The sequence below is a fragment of the Acomys minous genome (assembly GCF_964271855.1).
Source record: "Acomys minous genome assembly, chromosome: 3".
Taxonomy (NCBI): domain Eukaryota; kingdom Metazoa; phylum Chordata; class Mammalia; order Rodentia; family Muridae; genus Acomys; species Acomys minous.
This window is the reverse complement of record NC_140485.1, coordinates 112,168,107-112,192,244: the sequence shown is the minus strand read 5'-3', so window position 1 is coordinate 112,192,244 and position 24,138 is coordinate 112,168,107. Positions and strand designations below refer to the sequence as shown.

The window sequence follows — 24,138 nt, the reverse complement described above, 5'->3', positions numbered from 1 at the left end:
GGAGAAAATTAATGTTGCTGATCGACATTCAGCCAGGTAGGTGGAGCCCCCTATTCAGGCATTTCTTACAGCATTAAAAAATATCATCTGGCCTCAGTGGAAGGGGATGCACTTAGTACTGATGTGCTTGAGGTCTTGGGGCTGGTACACGGGTGCAGGACTCCCATTTTCTGAGGAGAAGGTGAAGGGAGAATGGGCAAAGAGGTTGGGGGGTGGGACTGCGCAGAGAGGAGGGAAGAGGCTGTGATCGGGATGTAAATTTAATTAATTAATTATTAATGAGACAAAAATATTGTGGGGTGGCAAGATGGCTTAGATGGTACCAGCCCTTGATCCCAGGCCTGGAAACTTGAGTTTGGACTTAAGTTTGATCCCAGTGTCCCTTGTGGTGGAAGGGGCTCACTGACCCCCACGTGTTTTCCTCTCTCTCTCTCTTCTGTACATACACTGTAGTGTCTGTATTCAGACCCATGTACTAAGTAAGCAAATGGGAAACCTTAGTAAGGAAGAGTTCTCCTTGAGTTGTCAGGGAAGGGAAGCAGAATACAGGTCTGTGCCTATCTGTTCACTGCTGTCATCTCTCTTAAGAGAGCTTGAGCCGGGTGGTGGTGACGCACACCTTTAATCCCAGCACTTGGGAGGCAGAGGCAGGTGGATCGCTGTGAGTTCGAGGCCAGCCTGGTCTACAAAACGAGTCCAGGACAGCCAAGGCTACATAAGGAAACCTTGTCTCAAAAAAAAATAAAAATAAAAATAAAAATAAAAATAAAAATAAAAAAAAGAGCTTGACCATCCTCAAAGACTGGACTGTAGGAAGGATCAGATATTGTGTTTCTCTTCTTTATTTTTGTTTCCTCTGTCTCCAGCATTGTTCGTGACATACTAAAATGAATTCACTCTTAGAGTTTCTCAACTTCTCATTGAGTCCAAATGGCACAGTTTCTTTCCAGCCTCATCTCTTGGTTGGCATTGTAGGAGAGAATTTGGAAGGATGTGTTCATTGAAAAGAAATTTCAGAAAGATGTTGAATGTTCTGTTAAGGTGGACCATGAGGTGTATCCTTTACCACTGTAACATGGAGGAGTTCCTGGTTCAGGTTAAACCATTGTTTTTCTCTGTTGTGTGTGGTGATGGCACAAAATACAAACTAGTACACTATACTGATGGATGGAGGTGTAGCTCCAGGATAGAGTTTTTTTTTCCTATGTGTGCTGTGGACCTCGGGTTTGATCCTCAATACCACAAAAGATGGAAGGAAGGGAGCCACATGGATAGATTCAACTATGTAGATGCACTCATTCCTCTAAGGTGAATTCTGTCTCATTATTAAACCCTCATTTCTTTTAAGATGCAAAGACACATAAGCATGCACACACCACACACACACACACACATACACACACACACACACACACCAACAGTATAGTGAGATAAACTTTCAGCAAAAAGGGCACAATAATTGTACAAATGTGTTATTACAAGACCATGTTTGTTACAGAAATAAGTTATCAAGTCCTAAAACAGTAGAGACAAAATTTGTGATTGACAAACCCAAAGACCAAGTTAATAGAAGAAAACACTCCAGCACCCCATGGCTCTCTTCCAGTTGATGCTGAAGATGCGCGCGCGTGTGTGTGTGTGTGTGTGTGTGTGTGTGTGTGTGTGTGTGTGTGTGAACTTTGAACTTTCTGGGAGCTCTTCTCTTAATCTGATGATGTAATCTCCTAACACTTTATGAAGAAAAATAACACAGTTCAAGGTTGTTGTTTTTTTCCCACATGTGAAAATGAATCTGAGCTTTTCGCACTTGTGTGTTCATGTTTGTTTTTTTTAGTTTGTCCATTTCAGTTCATAATGCACATCAGATTCACAAACAGCCTTATCATTGGGGAGCCAAATTGATGGAGTATGATTTAGAGCAATCTGTTTCACTCATTTGGGGCTCAATTAAAAAAAGTAATCAAATAAACAAATCAAACAAATGGCTACTTTCCATTCTGGGCAGTATCAGTAAAGCAAGCTTAATTTTTTTTTTTTAGGAGCTAAGGTTTTAAAGACAATAAAACATTGTCTAAACATTAGTATTTAGACAAATAAAAGATCCAGCTGCATGGATTGATGGTTCCTTAATCGATGAGAAGGTGGCCTCAGACAGCAGTGTGTTTTAAATAACCTAGGAGGGCCTGAGGAGCATGGCCAGAAATCTTAGGCTGGGATAGTTCCTCGCAGAATCACACTGGACTGCCAGGGCAGTCTAAAGGTCTGACTTCTGCTTTTCACCTAGCAGCTCTCTAGAAGAAGCTGTTTAGAAAATGGTGTAGCATGGGTTAAAACTCTGTTAGGTTTCAATGAGCTTTCTCAGGCGTTTTCTTGAATGAATTTGTAGTTATACATAGTTCCAGGTCCACGGCCCTCCTCCTACTCTCTAACACGCTATCCTAATGTCTCGGTTGTCTCTCTCTTTCTCTCACTGCCTCCTTCCCTGTCCCCCCGCCCCTTCGCTTTCCCCTTCATCCACACCCTCTCCCTCTGCTACCTTCTGCCTCTGCTTCTGAAGAGATGTACATACCCCTTCCCTTTATGAAGGTAGATAAATGCCTCTCCTCTACTCAGATATCTTTTTCAGAATTCCCCAGGTATTTAAAACATAAGTTGAGTCAATTATTGCTTATATGCCTTGCTTCCCAAAACATAAATTATTTCAATTACTGTTTATTTGCTTTACTTCCTAAATTAAGACTTGGCTAAAATGATCCTTACATTCCTGCTTCCTGGATGACTTCCTGGCTAGCAAAGCAATAAGTAAATGATGATATTGAGTCACTATATCATTTCACCTCTTAATATGCAGGATCTTGGTTTTGTTTTGTCTTCTTTTCTTTTAAGATCACTATATTGTTTATGCCATTCCTTCTGAGCAGCTATATAATACCTATTCCTACATCTTTAAATCCAATTGGTCACCCATTTCTTTAGTTGTTTCCTTCTATGTGGTAACTAGTCCTTCCCTGTTTTCCATCCTTGATTAGCCCAGGTTATCTCCTTACTTTTGCAGTACTTGTATGTCCCTACCCCAATGTCTGTACGTATGACAGAGCCTCCAGTCTTACCTTTCTAAGGCAGTTCGGTTGACTACATTGACTTTCTGCCCAGAAACTATAAATTCCACTTCAACTCTGCTTTGCTCACTGTTTGTCTAGCCAGTCTTTCCTACATTTTATCCAGCTGGGTATTTATAAAGTAAGCAACTGGGAATACATAGTTTTCTCTCTTTTGTGCAATTATGTCCCACATTTCTTTTCACCTTATTTCTTCTGCTTTTGTATTGTTTAATCTAAAATATGTCTGAAGAGCTAGATTCTGTCTTCTGAGACCTAATGCACGTGTCTCCTCTATTTGACAAGAGGAATTTATCACTCCCTCTTGGGTTCAGAGATACCGCAGTGTTCCACTCATGTCTCCCTCAATCAAAATAGAATCTTTTTCTTGTTTTATCATCTTTAATAAATAAGGGGTGATATAGAGCCTTTATTATATTGAGGAAGGATAACAGGCTACCAAGAAGAGACTTGATACCCTATAAGCATATATAGGGGGAGGAGGTCCCTCTCAGGCACAGTCATAGAGGAGGGGAGTAAGGGGAAAATGGGAGGGAGGGAGGAATGGGAGGATACAAGGGATGGGATAACAATTGAGATGTAATATGAATAAATTAATAAAATATATTTAATAATAAGGGGTGAGCTCCTTAGGCCTAGCACTGTGTTTTATTCATTTTACTACCTTCCGTATCATTTTTGCATACCTTCATGACAGTCTACCTTTGTTCCATACTAGACGAATAACCTGTAGGTGTCTCCATGTGACCATCTGCTGCTTGAAGAGCTCTACGTTAAATTGTGTTTCTCCTTAAAGGTCCAATAAAATGTTTCTGTACAGCCTTTTCACTTACTGGCTTTTAGTTACTGGGTTTTGGTTTTTTATTTTGTTTTGTTTTTCGATACAAGGTTTCTCTGTGTAACAGCTCTAGCTGTCCTGGAACTTACTCTGTAAACCAGGCTGGCCTCGAACTCACATACCTGCCTCTGCCTCCTAAGGGCTGGGATTAAAGGTGTGCGCCACCACGGCCCGGCTTCCGCTTACTGTGTTGCCTATGTTTCTTTAAAGTGAGCATGAGAAGGAGCTGGGTTCCAAGCCAGCGCACACTATGCAGCAAGTCCAAAAGTAACCATGTTTAGATCGCTGCTTAAGAAGAATAGGGTAGCTGATTACGTTTCTTCAATTATTCAGTTTATGAGAGCAAAAGAGAAATGGGAGTAGCAGACTGACTCTTCATGTCTTAGAAAACTATGTCAAAATTATTTTCTTAATACAAATATTGGCTGAAATGTTGGTTGTGACATACATGTATAGGATTAATAATACGCCTTTCCCTGATTTGCATTGAGTTTCATATGCAATTCGCTATGAATGCCAAACAAATAAGCAACACTTAAATATATGCAAACCAAATTATTCAAGTGCATTAGTGCACTTTTACCTAATAAGTAATTATGCCAGTTTAGTAGCTGTTGCTGTGATTAAAAAAAAAAAAAAAGACCTGAGCAAACCAACTTGGGGAGGAAAGGGTTTATTACTTTTTACAATTAAATTCTGCCATTAAGGAAATCCAGGGCAGGTGCTCAAAGGAGACACCTGAGGCAGTGTCAATGGAGGCATAACCTACACTTGCTTGCTTCCCACAACAGGTTGAGCCTGCTTTCTTATACAACCCCTGCCCACCTGCCTAGAGGCCCTCGTAGAGCAGATGCCTCATACCCTTGCCTTGCCCCCAGGCCAGTCTGATGGAGGCAGTTCTTCAGCTTGAGACTCTCTCTCCCCAGATATGTCTAGGTTTGACAAAAATTAACCAACACAGTAATTTATACATCCTTCACTAACTCTTGAGTTTTGTGAGAACCTGTGCACATAGACACTGCCTTCTTTCATGATGTCCAAAATGATATTAGATTGTAGAATAGCTGCAAGCTGAACAGTGACATGAAATGAAGAAAAAAAGATGTTGAAAGAAGATGGTGGCTCAGGGAAAAAGAAATGCAGGGATAGAAAGAGGAAATACCAGGTTCAAAAGGAGACGAGTGATGTAAGCAGGTAGCATTACTAAGCAGGAGGTTTTATCGCGGTCTTTTCTGTCATTGGTGTCCAGGAGTCACTCATTCATATATTCCAGAGATTTCACTTCCTCATTCTGGATACAAATGAATATTTTATAGGCAAAGGCTGGTTCAAGTTGACTGTGGCCCCTGAAGAAAGTCTTGATGCTCCAGCAATCATGAAGTTACAGTTTCTGTGGAGATGGGTAGAGTTAATGCAGCTGTTAGTATTTGGTCAGCTGCTGGATACTGGAGGCAAAGACTGATCCAAATAGGAAGAACACTTCACTTTCGCCCACTTCCCCACTGGGGAAAGGATTAACAAAGAGCTAAATATGGAAAGGCGGGTATGGTTAGAAGGCTGCGTTCTTTCAGCCTCTCTGTGTGCTTAGGATGGCAAACAAGGTCAGATCTGGTGCAGGGGGCACACTGAAATCTGAAGAGGGCCCCCCAACACCTGAATCCTAAGCACTCCATGTTACAACACTTAATGTACGTGGGCACACGGGGAATATTTAGTTTTGCCATTTTAAAGTAGCCCCCACTTGGGACTGTTTCCCATTCCACACCACAGCCATTGAGCAGGATTCCCATTTTAGGCTTACCATCTGTGTTGCATTCTAATTATTTTTATAGAACTGAGATTTTTTTTAATCTCAAGTATAAAAAATGTATAAAAAAAACAACACCCAAATCAGGCCTTTTGTGTTCGTTTTGCTTTTATCCCTACTGCTTTCCAATTACCAGCATTGTTGACCATCCTGAGTGAGTTAGGGAAGAAGCCAGCCAGACCTTGAGCCAGACTTTTATCTAATCGATGTCTTAACGTTTTTGCTGTGTTCTGGTTTCTGTGCTGTGTAGGGTTCACCACAGCCCCGACTTTCGTAGAGTAATTATTTTGATTAAGTTAGACAATTAAAGTCAGTCTTGCATGAGGAGTAGATACCGCTGGGAGTCGGTGATGGACGAATTCCAGTCTCCTCCGAGTGCTCAGGCCTGCCAGCGTTTTCCAGTTGAGTGAAAACTCACCACCTAGTATGGTGTGTATGCCAGTGAGTGGCTTGTCAGACTTGAGTGTTTCCTAGCAAATAAGTCACAAAGAGATCAAGGAGGAGAGAAGATGGTGTTAATATCCACATGCATTCTTGTAATTTTCCTGCGTTTTTTATTTGCGTTGATGAACAACACCATTGCTGAAATAATTAGTGTTAATTAATATCTGTGTCATTTTTGGTAAATGGTAGTTTAGTGTTACAATTAGACTAATTAGTACGCACCATAGCTTAGTGACATGACAAATCACTGAGCACATTGACTCTGGTCCCTTCTGATATATGAGCTAATCTGCTTGCTTAATAATGATGAAGGAAAAGGACAGGAACTGAACGGCAACAACCGTCAGGCATTGTTTTCACATTTCTGGTTTTCTATTTGGTAAGTTCCTGAGTACTAGGAAACGTTGTTGTTTGATGTTTTCGTTCTTTGCTTACTATTGAATCATAGTCTGTAGACCTTACCAAAATAAAAATATGAATAGGCAAAACACTAAAACCCAAATAACCTCTTGACATTCACTGGACTTGCATACGCCGTGTCATGTTCAGCATTTCTCTCTTCCAAAAGAGTTCATGGTCATGATGACATCTGTCTGCATCTTTGATTTACTTTTCAGAACCTATGCGGACCCCGAAGACATTGAAGATTGCTGAAATCCAGGCAAGGCGCATTGCTGTGGACTGGGAGTCTTTGGGTTACAACATTACTCGCTGCCACACTTTCAATGTCACAATTTGCTACCATTACTTCCGTGGCCACAACGAGAGCAGGGCGGACTGCTTGGACATGGACCCCAAAGCCCCTCAGCATGTTGTGAACCATCTGCCGCCTTATACAAATGTCAGCCTCAAGATGATCCTAACCAACCCTGAGGGGAGGAAGGAGAGCGAAGAGACGATTATCCAAACTGATGAGGATGGTATGCTTGTGTTTGCTGTCTTCACAAGGGGGGTGGGGCAAAGAACTGCTTCATATCTTTAATTTTTCCCTACATTACCCAGTCCTGAACCCAACCCAGAAGCCTACCATTGTCCCATCCCAGTTTACCTATAAAAGGACGTGTGTTCATTAGGAAATAATCCAAGATGGTGCACACCCATGCTGTCTTTTTGGCAGGTGAAGTGGAAATAATGTATAAAGCCTAAAGAGTTTCTTACCAAACACTATATCAGTTACCTATTGGTAAAATTCACTTTCTCACACATTGTGTGTACATTTTGTAAGCCATACTAGCTGCTGTTGTTTTTCTAATGTTTGAAAGTAAGATACTCCATCTGATTGCGAGTGGGGTTTTTGTGTGTGTGTGTGTGTGTGTGAGTTATAACACAGATGGCACAGGATTTTTAAAAATAAAAATAAAGAATTCCCTAAAAAAATAGCAGGCCATCTTGTTTTATAGATTTTATTACAATCTGAGAAATGATATTCATGAAAAATTAAGTAACAAGAATACACATCTATATTAATATTATAATACATATGCTTCCCCCTAATGATAGGATACATCATCAACGTGAATATGAATATAGTTCCTCATTGAACAGAAATATATGGGAAAAGTCCCTAACTGTATTATTTTACTAACAATTATACAGTTTTAAGATGATGCTTTTTTATGAATTTTCTTTTATAAATGAATTGCATATTTGAGGGAAAGCTACTATATAGCGATCTAAAGCAAAGCTTATCAGGACCTAGCATTTATCAGCCCCTTCTATAGCCAGGAAGTTCTTCTGCCTCTCTGCTTCCATTCCTAAGTGAGGAAGGTAAGTCATGAGCTCTCCCGTGGTCCCACTCCTTCTCCATTTCTCCTTGAACAGTTTGATAGGATGCCCATGTTATATTTGAGTTTCAGAATGAACAGTTTTACAGCTGGACACACCCCCCACCTCCCTTCACACTTTTAATAGGCCGCTCTGTATCTTGTAGCGCCTAGCAACTAAGAATAAGGCCACGAAAGAGTCCGGTGAGCCATAATTTCTAGAAATGCCCATCCAGCTTCCCCCCATCCCCCCCCGGAAAGTGGAAGTGACTCTGGCTTGTCCTGTTGCATTGCTGTCTTTAGAGAAGCAAGAGCCTTGCAGCATCCTTTAGCTCGGACTGCAGCAGCACCGTGTCTGTGGTCTTTCTTGTATTACAAAAATTTCTGAGTAAGAACCCTGTGTCTTCCGACGCGTGTGTTGTGGTCGTGTCTGAGTCCGTCAGAGGAGGCTTGGTTATTACATGGATTCATCTCTTGAAACCAGTGCGGCAACGATGTTTAAGAAAGACATCAGCCCTAACATGATTATGAAACTATCACTGCCATCTGCACTGCCACCTCCACCCTCTCACCCGCTCAACCCTTACCTGGCAGAAAGGAACAGGTATGGGTAATGGATTCATGGGTCAATAACAGAAATGGAAGTCTAAAAACAGCTACAGATGTCCTGAGGAATCTCACATCTCCTGACATGGGATAGAGGTTTCAGTGTCTATGTCACACTAAGCATTTTATAACCCATCTTTTTAGTAATAACAGTGTATTTTATTGCTTGCTGTTAACATTTAAAGCCAGGATGTCTTGAAAGCATTTAGATTCAGCTACATGAGTTTTATAGTGTCACTTGTTTTTATCCAGTCACCCCGCCCCCCCTTTTTTTTTTTGTTCTGCCTGCATGTACACCTACAGGCCAGGAGAGGGCATCATGTCACATTACTGATGGTTATGAGCCACCATGGGCCCCAGCCCACGGGAAAAATCGAATCAGGGTTCACCTGAAAGAGGGAGTGGGGGTTGAAAGTAGGCTAAAGAGACACGAGAAATAACAAATCAAGTCAGGACATTTCTGATCAAGATTCACTTTATTGCCACCTAGCAGGAACATATATAGGGCAAGGTCAATAGGATCTATTCTTATCTCACTCACCCTAGCCCCCAGGCAAGAATACAATAGCCTAAATCGCTCCCTGTAGAACTTCCTAATTCTCTGAGTAGTTCCTTTTAAGAACTTCCTAGATCCTCTGGGTGGTTCCAAGTTGAGACTTCTCTACTTCTTTCAAAGGTAAATAGTCCAAGGATAGCCTAGAACACAAGACCTTGTGGTGAGGTAAAGGTCAGCAACTTGAAGGTCACAGCATACAGCCTAAGCACGGAATTTCTGACATGGCAGAATTTGGCATGGGTCCCCACAACGCAGGACCTCTGGAAGAGCAGTGCTCTTACCCTCTGAGCCATGTCTCCAGCCCTATCCAGTCAGTGCAATTTCCCTTGATGTTATTCTTTCATATACTTTATTATCTTGCTTCTCTTTCCCACAAATAATAGAAGGCAGTCAGATTTTTGTAATTTTTAATTGCATTATATTTTTAAACTACACTTGGCTACACAAATGACCATGTTAATAGTCAGGCAATAAACTTCTCTAGAATTCTTGCCCTAAACATGATAACAGCGATGTTCATATTTCCTCGGATCAGTTTTGTAAATGAGAAATAGTATTTTTTCTACATTTAAATTTCGGTATTCTTTTCAGGTCCACTTTTATCTTAACTTCCGTGTTGAATATGCTTCAGTTACACTAAGTGGCACATTATAGTTTCATAATATAAATAATAGTAACCCCGGTGCTTGTGGCCCGTGTGGCAGGCTATTTCCTTTTTCTTGTTGGTTTTTCTATCCTGAAAGTACTACTTGATGACTTGTGTAGAAACTTTCATGGAGTATTTGTGACTAGTTCATCCTTCAGGGCTGCTCCTAAGAGCTTGCATTTCTACACGGGATAATTGATAGATCCCAGCATTCTGCTCTGAGGAGGAATAACTAAATCATACTTATTGTTGCAAAGATCGATGGATTATGATGATCTGATTAAGTCAGTCCTTACTAAATTATTGCTGCCCTATATATGTAGAAAAGGAATAAATTATCAGCCATCTAATAAAAAGATATAATTATGTGAAAAGAATTCTGGGGATATCTATAAATCAGGCTCCCAAAGCTAGAACCATTTCCCACTAGAACCTTAGGGTAGAATTTATACTTAATTTATTACACATGCTTTTTAATGCATGGTCACAATTTTTTTACGTAAGGTTCCATTTTCATTTTTTATTCCAGCATTCATGGAAATCAATATTATGAAGTTAGCTCAGCAGAAAACCCTGGTTCGGAGACATTTTTTAAGGCTACAAAGCTATTTTAAAATGTACATTTATTACATTTTAGAGGCTATAATGCTTATTTAATATAATCTTTCTCCATACCTATTTCATTTTTCTTTTCCATTTTTTTGAAGTTATATTTGAAGGACTTACTCAGGCTCAAAACAAAATCAGCTGAAACAGCTCTCAGATGAATCACAAGTGCAGGGACGAAAGTCAGCATTCTGTCCCCACTAAAAGTTGTTGGTGTGGAAATGCGGAGTGACACTCCCTGCAGCCTGTAGCTAGGCATGAAATGGCTTCAGGAGCTTCGTGCTGTGTCTAGACAAATCGTAACTGGATTGAGACGTCATCTATGTGTAGACATCACCCCGCTTCAGATCTATGCCATAGTTTGCATTATTTATTAAACGAAGTCACGATCGCTGGTGCAGCAGATCTTGGCTATGATTTTCTCCCACATTTTCCACATTGAAAGTGGAACATGCAGATGCTTCCAGCAGAACTGTGGCAAAGCAGAACACGTGTGAGAAGGGGATGGTTATGTCAAAGTCGCAGGGAAGCGGCTTCCCATTTCTATTCGTCTTTCAGAAATATGCAAATATATGTAAGGCACCCCTAGATGAGAATAATTGATACATATTTATTCTGTTCCATAGTATTTACAGGCCAAATTATGTTAGGTAAACACAGGAATTTTAATACCATTTCTTCTTCCCTTTGTGTTGTTTTTGACTTTTCCTACCCATAGCCACCACTTTCTCTGGCAAGTATACGCAGAACAAATGCATTCCCTTGATGGCAGTCATAAACTGAACCAACAGATACATATATATCCTTACACAGTGAACCAATGTCCCTGGCAGCCTTGGAATTGCCAGAAATTGCACAGACTGCTTGGCAGGATCTCTCCCATGATGGGGGGAGTATTCCGTGTAGACAGTGTGGAGCAAGACGAAGGAAGGCTTGCTTCTCTGATGGGGCCATGTGCATGTCCAAGGTTCAGGGCTGGCATGCTTTCTGTTGACTATGCATTTTCTTTTTCTTTTCCTTTCCCTGTGGGTTTCTTTCTGTTATGTGCCACCCCCTGTTGCCTGTCTCAGAGGTCATTACATCATTCATAGTCTCCTTGTAGAATGAAATAAATCTCAGCCTGGTGACATATCATTCAGAATTTCTAGCTGCTGCTAGCCATGAAGAAATACATTTCCTTTGATCCAGTGATTTTTAATTTATTTCAATCCTCATGAAATTGCCCTGTGCTTTGAAACGGCATTTCTAGATAATGTCATGTGTGAAGTTCACTGAAACGTTAGATTTGAGGAAAATATTAATTAAAAACCATACTTGTCTAATACAGGGCTGATATTTTCAAAAAGAAAAATTTTAAGCCAAGTATGTGAGATCACATGTATGGTAAAGCATGACTGGAAGTAGAATCTGGGTCATGTGAACAAGTAGCCAGATTTTAAAGTAAAATATATTTTTAAACACACACACACTAGAGGAATATCTTGTAGCTTGTCAACAGTAACTGACACACCACTCACTAATTAATAACAGGATTTTGAAATTATAAAGCCTTCACAAATAAACACTGGGGCCACATTCCTCAGTACTTATGATTCTCACCTAGCATATATGATGCTCTGGATTAAATCCCCAACACAGGGGTGACATCAGAGTCTGGTGACATATGTCCGTATCCTGGGTTCAGCGTCTTCCTCTACTAGGTAGAGTTCAAAGCCAACATACACATTAGACTCTGTCAAAAACAAACAGTGACAACAATAAATAAATAAAACAAAACAAACAAAAAAAGACTCCAGTAAAGCATCTGAGGGAGCTCAGTGGTAGAGCACTGGCTTGCATGGACAAGACTCTGAGCCCCATACTCAGCTCTGACAAATGGCTAAAGCAATTTGAGAGATCCTTGACTCTTAAACCAGATTGTTTTTATTATCTATTTCTTAGACAAGAAAAGGTAAATTTCATTTAGGGACATGAAGCAATTACCTGAAGCATGTTCATCTTAACAACTTTTAAAAAATTATAATAATCAATGCTATCTTTTTTAATTATAGAAAATCTAATAAGTACAGCTACAGAAATCGGGATGATTTTTACTGGATATTTCAAGTCAGTGCTGTGTGATTTGGCTTTTGAGTCTAAGGAGCGTTAATTATGATTATAATTCTTTATTTTACAAACTTTGTTGATGCACCCTCTTTGGGGGATTATCATAATCTTCAAAAAAGTCTTTCAAGGAAATGCATCTCTGTTCTCGAAGCAAATTACAAATAAGAATTTCCTGTTATTAGAGGTGTACAACAGAGGAAACCGGAGTACATAACTACACAACTCTCCAAGGTGATTGAATATTCATCTGAATACAAATAACTTTACATTTCTACGTTTCTTGCTTTAGAAACCTGCAGGCTGACTTTCTGTACCCATACCAGAGTGGAGTCTGAGTACCGTTCATGTACTGATTTTATTTTTAAAGACACATTTTCACTTGATGATATCTACGTTCAATTGCGTTTATCTTGTTGACATGATGTGTTTTCACCACTGTGCATGTTCTTATCACCAATGCGTGTGTTTCTAGTGCCAGGGCCTGTGCCAGTCAAATCCCTGCAAGGAACATCCTTTGAAAACAAGATCTTCTTGAACTGGAAGGAGCCATTGGAACCAAATGGAGTCATCACTCAGTATGAGGTATGGAGAAAGGGTGCTAGTCGGAATGTAGACACAAAGAACAGGCAAAAAATGGAGACAACAAGGTGGAAGTAATGGGGCGGGGGGGGGGAGGTGGAGATGAGAGGATTAGACATCATTAACTGTCCTGTGTTCTAACTCATAAATTATTTGATTTAAAAATTGAAAATTAATCCCAGTACGGTATCTAGCATTTGAAGTTCTTAGAATATACGCTAGCTTCTGTGTCTGTGTATGTGTGTGGCTGGACCATGTCCTTGTCAAACCCAGTTAAAGGCTATAATGAATAATTACACATAAAAATGCTAAGTCCGTGTTTCTAAAATTAAGCAACCAATATCACACTGTGCTTAAGGAGAGGCCACTGAATGCCAGTTTTTCAAGGTAAGTAATTAATAGCCACCCAAAGCAAATTTCATTGTACCTTTACATATAAATCACTGTATTTTCAAATATAAGTTGCTAAGGAGAATAAATGAATTTTTAAAATATGTTTTTATTTGAAGTAGAATTTCATCCCTTTCCCCCATCAGTTCCAAATGGATATTTTAAATTGCACACTCATGAGGTTTTCTGCTGTGTAGTCAGTGCTGATTATAGAATAAACATTTCTATTTCTACTGCCTAACAATGAATTATAGAAATGAGAAAATGATTTTTGACTATTTTAGTATGTTTGAATAATATGTATATATACACACATTATATATGCATATATATGTATATATAAACTTTTTTTTCCAGGCACAGTCTTACTAAGTTAACACATAATGGCCATGAAATCACTCTGTGACTCGGGTTGTGCTTGAACTTCTATCCCTCTACTGGGTAGTTCAGATTACAAGCTTGTGCCTCTAAGTGTTGCTAGAACTTGTTATGTTCTCCTTAGAGACCAAAGAGAAGAAAAATATCATCTTTTGGATGAAGATGCTATGTTTTTTTATGCACAAAAAATTTTGAACTTAGTTTGCATATTTAAGTATAATGATTTACTGCTAAATTTATATATATATATTTGACAATTTAGATATTCAGATATATATATCAGTAGTCAGATGATAGAGAATTAGTAACATAGAGGGATAGCTAGGTTATAGATAGCTAAATGATATTGATATCAGATACATAGATAGATAGATAGATAGATAGATAGATGATGGATTGATTGATAGATAGATGGATGAATGAGAGATGCTAAATAGTTGAGAGATGCCAGAAATAACCATAACAAAATAAAAGAAATGGAGAGGAATGATGCTCTTGCCTTCAGATTATATGTAATAAGGACTATATCTCCTAAAACAGGTGAGCTACAGCAGCATAAGATCGTTTGACCCTGCGGTTCCGGTGGCTGGGCCTCCGCAGACTGTATCAAATTTATGGAATAGTACACACCACGTATTTATGCATCTCCACCCTGGAACCACGTACCAGTTTTTCATAAGAGCCAGCACTGTCAAAGGCTTCGGGCCAGCCACGGCCATCAACGTGACCACAAATATCTCAGGTAAGGCAATGAGTAACATAGAAGCCTAAAGGCTCACGCTCCTGGCTTGCAATAGTATGTTCTAGACACTCGGATATGTACTGTGTTATCAGGTAGCATAGTAAGTCTTGACTGTCATTACATTTGGTAAAGGGCACTTTGTTCAACCATTTGTAAACACATCATTGTTGGTTTTCTCTTCTAATCCTAACAGCTTTCAAGCAGTCACAAAAATGACAGCAGTCTTACAAAGTTGCTGTGGTTCTTTACATATAACCCTTCCAACTCAATTTCTCCCAACATTTTGATAATTGTAAACAAATACAACTTTCCTGCTCATAAAAAAAAAATCTCACAAACACATCAAATTTCCAGAATGCGAACATGCAAGGCACTCTTGACTTGATAAATAAATGAGTAAATTTCACTTTCTATTACAGTCATGCTTATAATTTTCATCTGACTAGATAGATTGTTATTGATTTTAGTTCTCCTTCAGCCAGACCTCCAGCTGCACATAGTGATGCTCCTGTCTGATGTCAGCATTGCCATGCACCGTAAGCCTACTATAGTTAGTAAAATATCCCATCATTGTTTTCAATTTCTTTTTGAAAATATGTGTTTTCTATGTGTAACTAAAGAGGTAGGTTTGAAAATTAAATGTTTTGAAGGTAAACCATGTAGTGTATCAAGAGCATCTGTTTTTTGCGAAATATCTTTGTTCATCTTTATAACAGCTCGGCATAGCATATGTCAGCAGCCCCTCTTAATTCACATTACATTTTTGACATTGTCCTGCAGCTAAACATTTGCATGAAGAGTAAGAAATATCTATCTGAATTCTTTTAAGCTTTATTTGGAAATGTATTGAATGAAATAGGTGTTTTAGAAATTTATGTGATGAATAAAAGTAATTCCAATATATTCATTTGCATATGATTTGACTCATTAATATTTTAGTAAAATTGATGTTTTAAACTATCCATTATATTAAGGAATGATAATATATTAAACTGTCACTTTATTTCCTGATGGCAATCATCAATTTAAAATATTTATTAAGTCACTTTATTAGAAAGTACGACTTGGCAAATATCATGACAAATTTCCTACCTTTTTGGATTAGCAATGGCTGAATTTTTTTATAGAAATTGCTGTAAAATTTACATAAGCTCATAAAACAGAAGATATTGAGCAACTATGTGGCTCTCTCTCTCTCTCTCTCTCTCTCTCTCTCTCTCTATCTATCTCTCTCTATCTCTCTCACACACACACAGTTTTCATCTTAGATACCCTGTGGAACATGATGTTGAACAGAAAATGTATAATTATAAGCCAAACCCCCACTCTAGCTTTTTTCTCCTCTGAATTATTTAACTCCAATTTACTAAATTTACTAAAAACTTAAAAACAATAATAAGCATTTTCTTGTACTTTAAAAAAGTACAGCCAGGCATGGTGGCGCACACCTTTAATCCCAGCACCTGGGAAGCAGAGGCAGATGGATTTCTGTGAGTTCGAGTCCAGCCTGGACTACAGTAGAGTTCCAGGAAAACCAAAGCTACACAGAGAAACCCTGTCACCAAAAACCAAAAACCAAAAACCAAATCCAAAAAAGCCCTAGTTTCTGTTACTATGCTTTCGAATCAAATAGTGACTATAAGGTTGTTGAAACTTTAATGTAATGTATAGCTAGCTATCCTCTTAGGCAAGGAATCACGCTTCCCAACATTTAAAACATCAATTCGAGGGGCTGGAGAGATGGCTTGGTGGTTACCAGTATTAGCTCCTCTTCCCGTGGGTTCCCAGCACCCACAGGGCACATCGTACCCCTGTGTAACTCCAGCCAGCTCCTGACTTCCACAGGCACTAGGCAAAACAGCCATGGGAACAAAAATAATAGAATATTTAATTTATATGAAAGTATGCTACTGTTCTGCCCACTTAACTGTCTGCATCTTTTGATTGTGTGAGAGCTTACTGTGTGAGTATCTTGTTTTTATACTGCTTGGCTTCATAAAATGTTAGCTCTCAATTTTGGCTCCATATCAGGGCCCTTTTTTCTTCACAGGTATCTACATCACAGCACATAGAGCTTTGCACATGCTTTGATTTTAGCAAACACTCAGTGAATGGGTGAAGTTCTTTTTAAGGTATCAACTGACTTTTGGTCAAGGTTAACTGCTAATCTACCTGTTTCGGGGCGGGGGGGGGGGCGGGTGTCTCATATCCTTCAGCATTTTTCTACATGGGAAAAGCCAAGTGAAATTCCTTTCACCTCAAGATTGGGAAACACCATCCAATATTTTGAAATTTTTAGTTCTCAACTATTTGCCAGTTAATGTACTGGTTCTTGGTAACTGAAAGTAGGATTTCCTTTCCACTTCACCACAGCTGACAATTACGTTTCCCCTGTGGTCACATGAAAGTGGTCCAGAGACAGACACCAGAACTTCCCTTTTGCCTGCCCAGCATAAATGGCCATAGCCACCAGGCAGCCCTAACTCCCTTCGGCCATGCACAGGCCAGGTTGTCCCGTGTCACTCCCCAGCAGTTCTGATCTCCTCGTCCCCCTTCCCCACCCCCTCCTTACTGGCTGGAAGACCTTGAGAAGCTGAAATCAGGACTCCTACACAAAAGTGTTTGGAATAGCAGTACAGGTCCCCAGACAGCTTTTTAAAATCCAACAACGTCACCTCTCTAGCTTCTTCGGCTAGGGTTAAGGTTCCGTGTCATGCCATAAAATAAGGTTCACTGCAGTTAATTAGGAATTAAATTGATTTTTCCCTTAAGGTAGGATCATTTATTCATAGCAACCTATAATATATCGCTATGAATTGATTGAACTTTCTCCTCGCCTCATTGATCTCTTTTCAGCTCCAACTTTACCTGACTATGAAGGAGTTGATGCTTCTCTGAATGAAACCGCCACCACAATCACAGTCTTATTGAGACCTGCACAAGCCAAAGGTGCCCCTATCAGGTAAGAGGGGGACCCAGTCGAGAGGAAAGGCACCCAGTGGGATGAAGTTCTTCCTACAATTGCTTAGCACCAAAGAGCATTTGTGTTGTTTTGTCGTGGTTTCTAAAAGCCCTTCGCTTCACAACTAATGTCAGGAATGCTTTGATTTTGTTTTGTTTTATTTTGTTTCTGCTTATTAATATGAACAACAATTACAAATAGCTCTGTAGTTACACGTCTCCATTTCATTTCACTTCCTCTGTTGGTATCTGTACTGTAAAAGCCTTTGTCAAAAGATATTTGTCAAACAAAATGAGGAAGTAACTCTCGTCCACCTCTGTATATCTCTTATGAATAATTTCATGTGAGTGGCTCAAGTCAGTAGGAAGCTCTGAGGAAACAAACACAGAAGAATAGTACAGATAAAGCCTCTATGCCCTTTCAGTTCTTAAATGATCAGAAATTTCATAATAAATATTAAACTTCAGCTTAATGGCTCCTTTTTTAATATTAAAATCTCTTCTATTACCTACTACTGCTAATCTTTCAAAAAATATCTCTGATCCATGCCAGTTTTAGGGATTAGGTAAAATTACTTCAGCCTTGTAAATTTTGAGCAACTATAATTAGACAGATCTTCTGATTGCTGGTGTGAAAAAGGAAAGAAAATGCCACTTGGGCTTGGTGTCCTTCTGTATTGCCAAGTAACCATGGCCATTCCCGTGTCCCTACTTGTGACAAAATTTACTTCTTAAGTGTTCAGTCTGTTCCTGATGTTTAAGTGGGTCCCGGGTTTGTCTTTTAGAGCATGTTATGTTCTGAAGAGATGGCTCACTGGTTAAGAGCAGTTTCCACAGGAAACTTGTTCAATCCCCAGCACCCACAAGTTGCCTCACAAATGTCTCTAACTCTGGTCCCAGGGAATCCGGTGCTCTCTCTAGCATCCGTGGGCATACATTCAAACAAAGCAAATAAAACTAAATGAATAAAATAAAATCTCAAAAACATTTAAATCTCTAAAGAATGTTAAGTGAAATGAACTTTACTTCATGTGTTATCACCATATTTTTATTATTGTACCACTGTCCTCTATAGCTTATACAAGTCTTTGTTCACTTGGTGACAGTTTTTCTGCAAATAGTAGCCATTTATTAAGTGCCTGTCACCCTGCTTAATATTATAAACCAAAGAAAGATACACTGGCCACAACAGAACGCGGTGCCTCTTCCCAGGTTTCTTAGGGCATGGCGGTCATTACACCGTGTAGATCCTGTGCTCATAGAGTGTTCAGGAATTCTGTGTGTTTCTCTACATGGTTGATCAAATCTCCTTCTTCTCTTCTGTTTGCTTTTATGCATACATGATTTCTAACTACCAAGAATTCATACAGTGTGAAGCAGTAACTATACAAAAGTAATTCCTCTTAGTTGTCTATCATTTCCTGGCATGGAAAAGCACTTCACTGTATTTGTTGGCAATACATTTGGCCTTTCCTGGAACTGAGCCCAATGGTTAGGAACTACAAAGAGATCTCTCAATATGTGAGACTGTAAGACATAAGTTTGAATGATCAGCCAAAAAACTTTGTGAAAGCCAAAACTGACCGCATTTGTCTATAACCCAAGCACTGGAGTGTAGGAGAAGGCCAATCCCAGCAGCACATGGCAAGCCTCAGGGTCAGTGAGGGACCCTAGCTCAAGACATAAGGCAAAGAGTAATAGATGAAGAAGCTCAACATCCTCCTCTGGCCTCCACAGGCATGTATGTGGGTGCACACTTGTACGTACACCACACACACAAGCACATGCACAGGCACAAAGGTGACTTTGTATACTGGACTGTAAGAAGTAAGTTCGTAAGCCAGGATAGGTGGCGCATGTCTTTAATCCCAGCACTCAGGAGGCAGAGGCAGGTGGATTGCTGTGCGTCTGAGGCCAGCCTGGTCTACAAAGAGAGTGCCAGGACAGCCAGGGCTACACAGAGAAACCCCCTTTCAAAAGAAAAAAAAGAAGAAGAAGAAAAAGAAGAAGTTCATATAAACGTTTGACAACATTGAGAAGTGAATGATCCTGAAAGGGAAGAGCAGGATGACTTCTAACACGTGACTCCAATCAAGGCCATCTGTATGTAGCAGCGTTTGCACAGAGCACCTGCAGGTGGAGCCCACGTGCAGGGCTGAGCTTGCGCAGTCAAGCAGCATCTTGGTCTTTGCTGAGTTTGGCCTTTGCCTCCCTTGCTTTTGGAATCCTTCAGTTGGGTACTATCTTCTTCCCCCCAACCATGTTCTTCCCTCCAATGATCCATGCAGACATTGGGGTCTGATCATGAGATGGTCTAGTCTAGGACCCCAATGGCTTTAAAATTAGGGTCCCATCTGATGGCATCAGTTTTCCTAGCACTGAGAGTACGGTCTGGGCCTACAAACCTTTCCTTGAATCCCATCATGCCCTTTTTAACTTTTCTTTAAGCCATTTACTTTCTGTTCCATCCCCTGAGGCTTAGTTACCCTCTCCGCTGTAAATTTTGCTGCCATTCTGTTCTGTATCCCCCCGAACACCAGATCTTTTAACCTCTAGCTGAGCCTGAAAGCAACCTACTTGTCCTGTTCATTAATCCTGAATATTGGGCCTAGCTTCCCACTTTGTAACACTGTTAGCTTCTGCTGGCTTGCATTTCACTGCCCATTTGTCTCAACCCTAGTACAAATGAACTTACTTTTTCTTGGTCTTCTTAATGTCAGGCTCCCCTTCCAAATCTTCTGCTAAAGTAACTAAGAAATCTTTGTTACTCACGATTTCACATTTACTTCAGCATAGTCTTATTTTAAAACTAAAGTCAACAATGGCTCCAATAAATTTACAGATTCCATAGCAATCTTTGCACACCAGGAGTTAATCTGGATATCTGAAATAGTCACTTAGTGTGTGCCTGTATGGGGTGTGACAGGCTCCCTGATAAGAAGGCAGTGACAGCAGAGAGAAAGCTTGGGGTTCAAGCTGGCATTTTTAAGGAGAGGAAGAAATGGGGTTGGCCAAGGTTTACTTTGAGACAAGACCGTGGGCGTTTCAAGATATTGCCAAGCGAACAATGGGGCATGTGATGTTCTAGAACATCAAGGAGTTCAGGCCATTGAAGATGCATGTAGGCAAACTGACAGCAGCTGAAGCTGGAGAGACAACAGGGGCCAGCGAGTGAGAAGATGCAGTGCCAGCTGGACAACGTGGATGTGGCCACAGGACTAAAGCGGCAGTTGGCATGGGCAGTTATCTTTAGAAGCATCACTCTGGTAGAAACGGAAGGTGAGCTGAGGCTAATTCAGACAGAGGCTGGAACGGGCGTGCTGAAAAGTGTCCATGGACCATCCAGTAGCAACGAAAATGAAAGCACAGCTATGAGTGTCACCTAGGCAGACGGGGCGTGTGGAGCTTAGAAGGGAGGTTGAGCCACATCTTCAAGTGGTGGATTATGAGGAGAGTGAGTCACCTAAAACCTCAAGGTCTGCTTTTCAAGATTACTGAAGAATGGTTAGTCTCCTCCTCCCTCCGGGCAGGCCCCAAAGACCCAGTCTGCTGCCATCCCTTCCCACCCCCTGCAGTTTGTTATTATAAACACTATGTATGTTTTCTCCAAAAAAAAAAAAAAGCATAGTTACTTTGTATATTTCACATCCCTTATCGATATTTTCAAGAAGTATTATTTCTAAGAGATTGTGATGCCTAGGAAAGAAATAACCAACTCCTCAATTTACGAACAGCAGAAATGATGTGGTAAGCGTGGCCAGCCTCTCTGGCTTCCTGTTACCCACCAACCTTCCCTGGGCTATTAATGAACACTCTGTTATAATCATCTTAAAGATGTAAACTTGATGCCTGCCTTACCTAGAACTTTAAATGTCCTTTTTGGTACTTGATAGTTTTTGCCATGACTCAAAGTGTTTGTCTCACAGGATAATCTCCTAGAATATATAATTTCTCTTCCTTTTTTTTCTAAGATACCGAATAGTATAAACATGGGTGTTCTTTGTGGTGAGGCTGAGTTTATGGCAAGGTATTACATATACATATATATCTTATTTCAGAAATTTTCCTATGTAAACTCTATGTTTTTGGGTAGTAAAGAACTCATTCTAGAGTTCGATTTTATTTTGGTGTATAATCTAATTTTGGATCTAGTTATCATGTATTTTTAGTGAGGAAATTATGATGTAGCATTTTTTTTAATTATGAAAAGAAATTGTCAAATGTTTTAAGTCCAGAGAAAGTGTAACGGAATCACAGATCAGAATGTAGAAGTGGCCTGCGCCGGCCATTGTATGCTGATAGTGTGACTCCCTCATCACACATGTGCAGCTGCAGCCTCAGCGCCGCCATTGTCACCCATTACAGACATGTGCCTCACCCCACATATTTAATGATGGCAAATACGTCTTGGTTCTCTAAGTCACCATCATGACAAACTGACTTGCGTTGTAGCTATACATATATCAAAATGTAAACATAGATTGGCATAATCTTTCTGTGTCTTGTTTTCTGAGTAAAGAGGTCAGCATCCAACTCAGTCATACATAGAGTGCTTTAATTTTATGGTCTTTTTTTTTTTCCAGACTCATTCACAGCTAGAGTTGTGTCTTCCAGAAAGCAGGAAGAGATGTGCCCTTCCTGTTAATTCTTTCCAGTTAGATGATGGTGCCTCCAGCTGAGAGCTTCATATTTCTTAAGGAGAAAGTTTGACCCATTACCATCCAGCAAAGCCACTTTCAAATACCCAACCAGTTGGCACCATGATATAATAAATGTTTGTTGCCTTGGGTCACAGGATTTTAGCACAGTTTATTATATGGAAAGAAACAGCTGGGAGATACCACGCACACTCAGAGAACTGAAATCTGTCATCATGCAGTTCCTACCCACAGGGTTATCACATACCCACACATTATCACATGTAGCCCTCTTGCCACCTGGACCAGCAGCACTCTCCACTCCCATGAGTCTGCTTCTCGTACCTGCTTTGCCTTCTTAAAAATAATTATTATATTGTTTATATATTTGCCTGTGTATGTGAGTGCAAGTGACAGCAAAGACCAGAAGAGGGCATCAAATTCCCAGGAAGCGGAGTTATAGACACTTGTGAGCTGCCAGGTAGGTGCTGGGAACCAATCCCAGGTCCTCAGCTAGCACATCCGGTGTTCTTAACCACTGGCCTGTTTCTCTAACCACCGCTTTGTCTCTCTTCAGAATACGCATCCCTTCTTTACGGACTGTGAATTTGCTTGATTATGTATTTTTGTCTCCTAGAAGTTTCACTTCTGGAGAGCAGGAACTTCACTACCATTTATTACTGAGCCCATAGCACTTAATATTTTTCTTAGTATGTAACATATTTCATAATTGACTCAGTGGACACTAAAGTTAAAAGTGGGGTGGCTACTGTCTTTCATGAGCTCATAATCTAATAAGGAAGAGATGTCAGAAGCAGTTTTCATGGCAGAATACCCACACTGTGATCATCATACAAACAATGCATTTATTAAGGCAGACATCTGTAGTTTTAGTTGCAGAATTTCTGAGGCTAGTCCTGAGGGCCCTGACAAATGAGGCTTTGGCATCATGTATGGTATCGGTGAATTAATGACTAGATTTAAAGAGAATTTGGTGTGGCTATGACTTCTGCAGCCATTCCCTCCACCTCAAAGTATGTATGCGTTGGATCTGGGAGATGACAGTGGGAGTGAAGCGAAAGGCAGGCAAATGTTCCTGGTAGAAGTATCTTACCTCTGCAAAGAGGATGGAGGAAACCCTTGGCAGTGTGCATGGTATGTGGATAACACTGGTCACGGCAGCTTCACATGAATCATGCGTATCAGAACACAGTGAGAGCAAAGAGTCGAAAGACAAGGATGTGCTATGATATTAACCCTAGTCTAAAGTGTGGAGTCTGACTTATAAAACGAAGGAAGAGAATGGAACGAAATGGAATACTAAGGAATGAGGGAAGATTACAGGAAACGGTGACTTGTTTCAGTTAATGGCAGGGTTTTGAATTTGGTGATTCCTAGAAGATAGTTCTTGTGAAGAGAGAGGAAAAAAAAAACATAAGAGAGGCTTTTGTATCTTAGGAACGACTAAGTGGAGAGCCTGGGATGCTTTGGCAATCAGGAAACATGGCCTACTTTACTCTTTTGACCTTCAGAATGCTGCCTGTAAGATAGAATGGGCCATGGTGTTGAAGGGGAGGGATCTTGGAAATCTGTTTTCCCATGGCAGACTGAAACTTTGGAGCTAGAGGGCTTTCTTCTGCATCTGTAAGGAAAGAGTCTTAGATACTATGACATGGTTTATGCACTGGGAGGTTACTTTGTTATTTTATTTGCCCCCAACAGGTTATGCAACGTAAATCTATAACCGCACTCTGAGACTTACTTGGTAATTTTAGTGTTGTTGTTGCTGTTGCTGGATCTCAGGCCGACTGCTTTAGGTAGGATTCCAGATCCACAGTTATTAGCATCTAATCAGCAAACTGTCTACCACATGTGTCATCATCTCTTTGTGCAGCAGCAGAAGTCACTTCTGTTTCGTCCAATGCAAGGGAGGTTGCCCTTTGGCCTATCTGACAGAACT

General features: G+C 40.2%; 1 protein-coding gene across 10 annotated transcripts in view; it reads left to right on the top strand.

Moving 5' to 3' along the window:
* Positions 1 to 24,138, top strand: part of PTPRK (protein tyrosine phosphatase receptor type K) — a 516,193-nt gene that overhangs the window by 386,421 nt on the left and 105,634 nt on the right. For all 10 annotated transcript variants that reach the window (XM_084775132.1, XM_084775130.1, XM_084775139.1 and 7 more), the window contains exons 8-11: positions 6,826 to 7,128; positions 12,964 to 13,073; positions 14,379 to 14,580; positions 17,437 to 17,542. In XM_084775132.1, the coding sequence (XP_084631258.1) occupies positions 6,826 to 7,128; positions 12,964 to 13,073; positions 14,379 to 14,580; positions 17,437 to 17,542 (721 nt within the window). The remainder of the gene's footprint in view (positions 1 to 6,825; positions 7,129 to 12,963; positions 13,074 to 14,378; positions 14,581 to 17,436; positions 17,543 to 24,138) is intronic.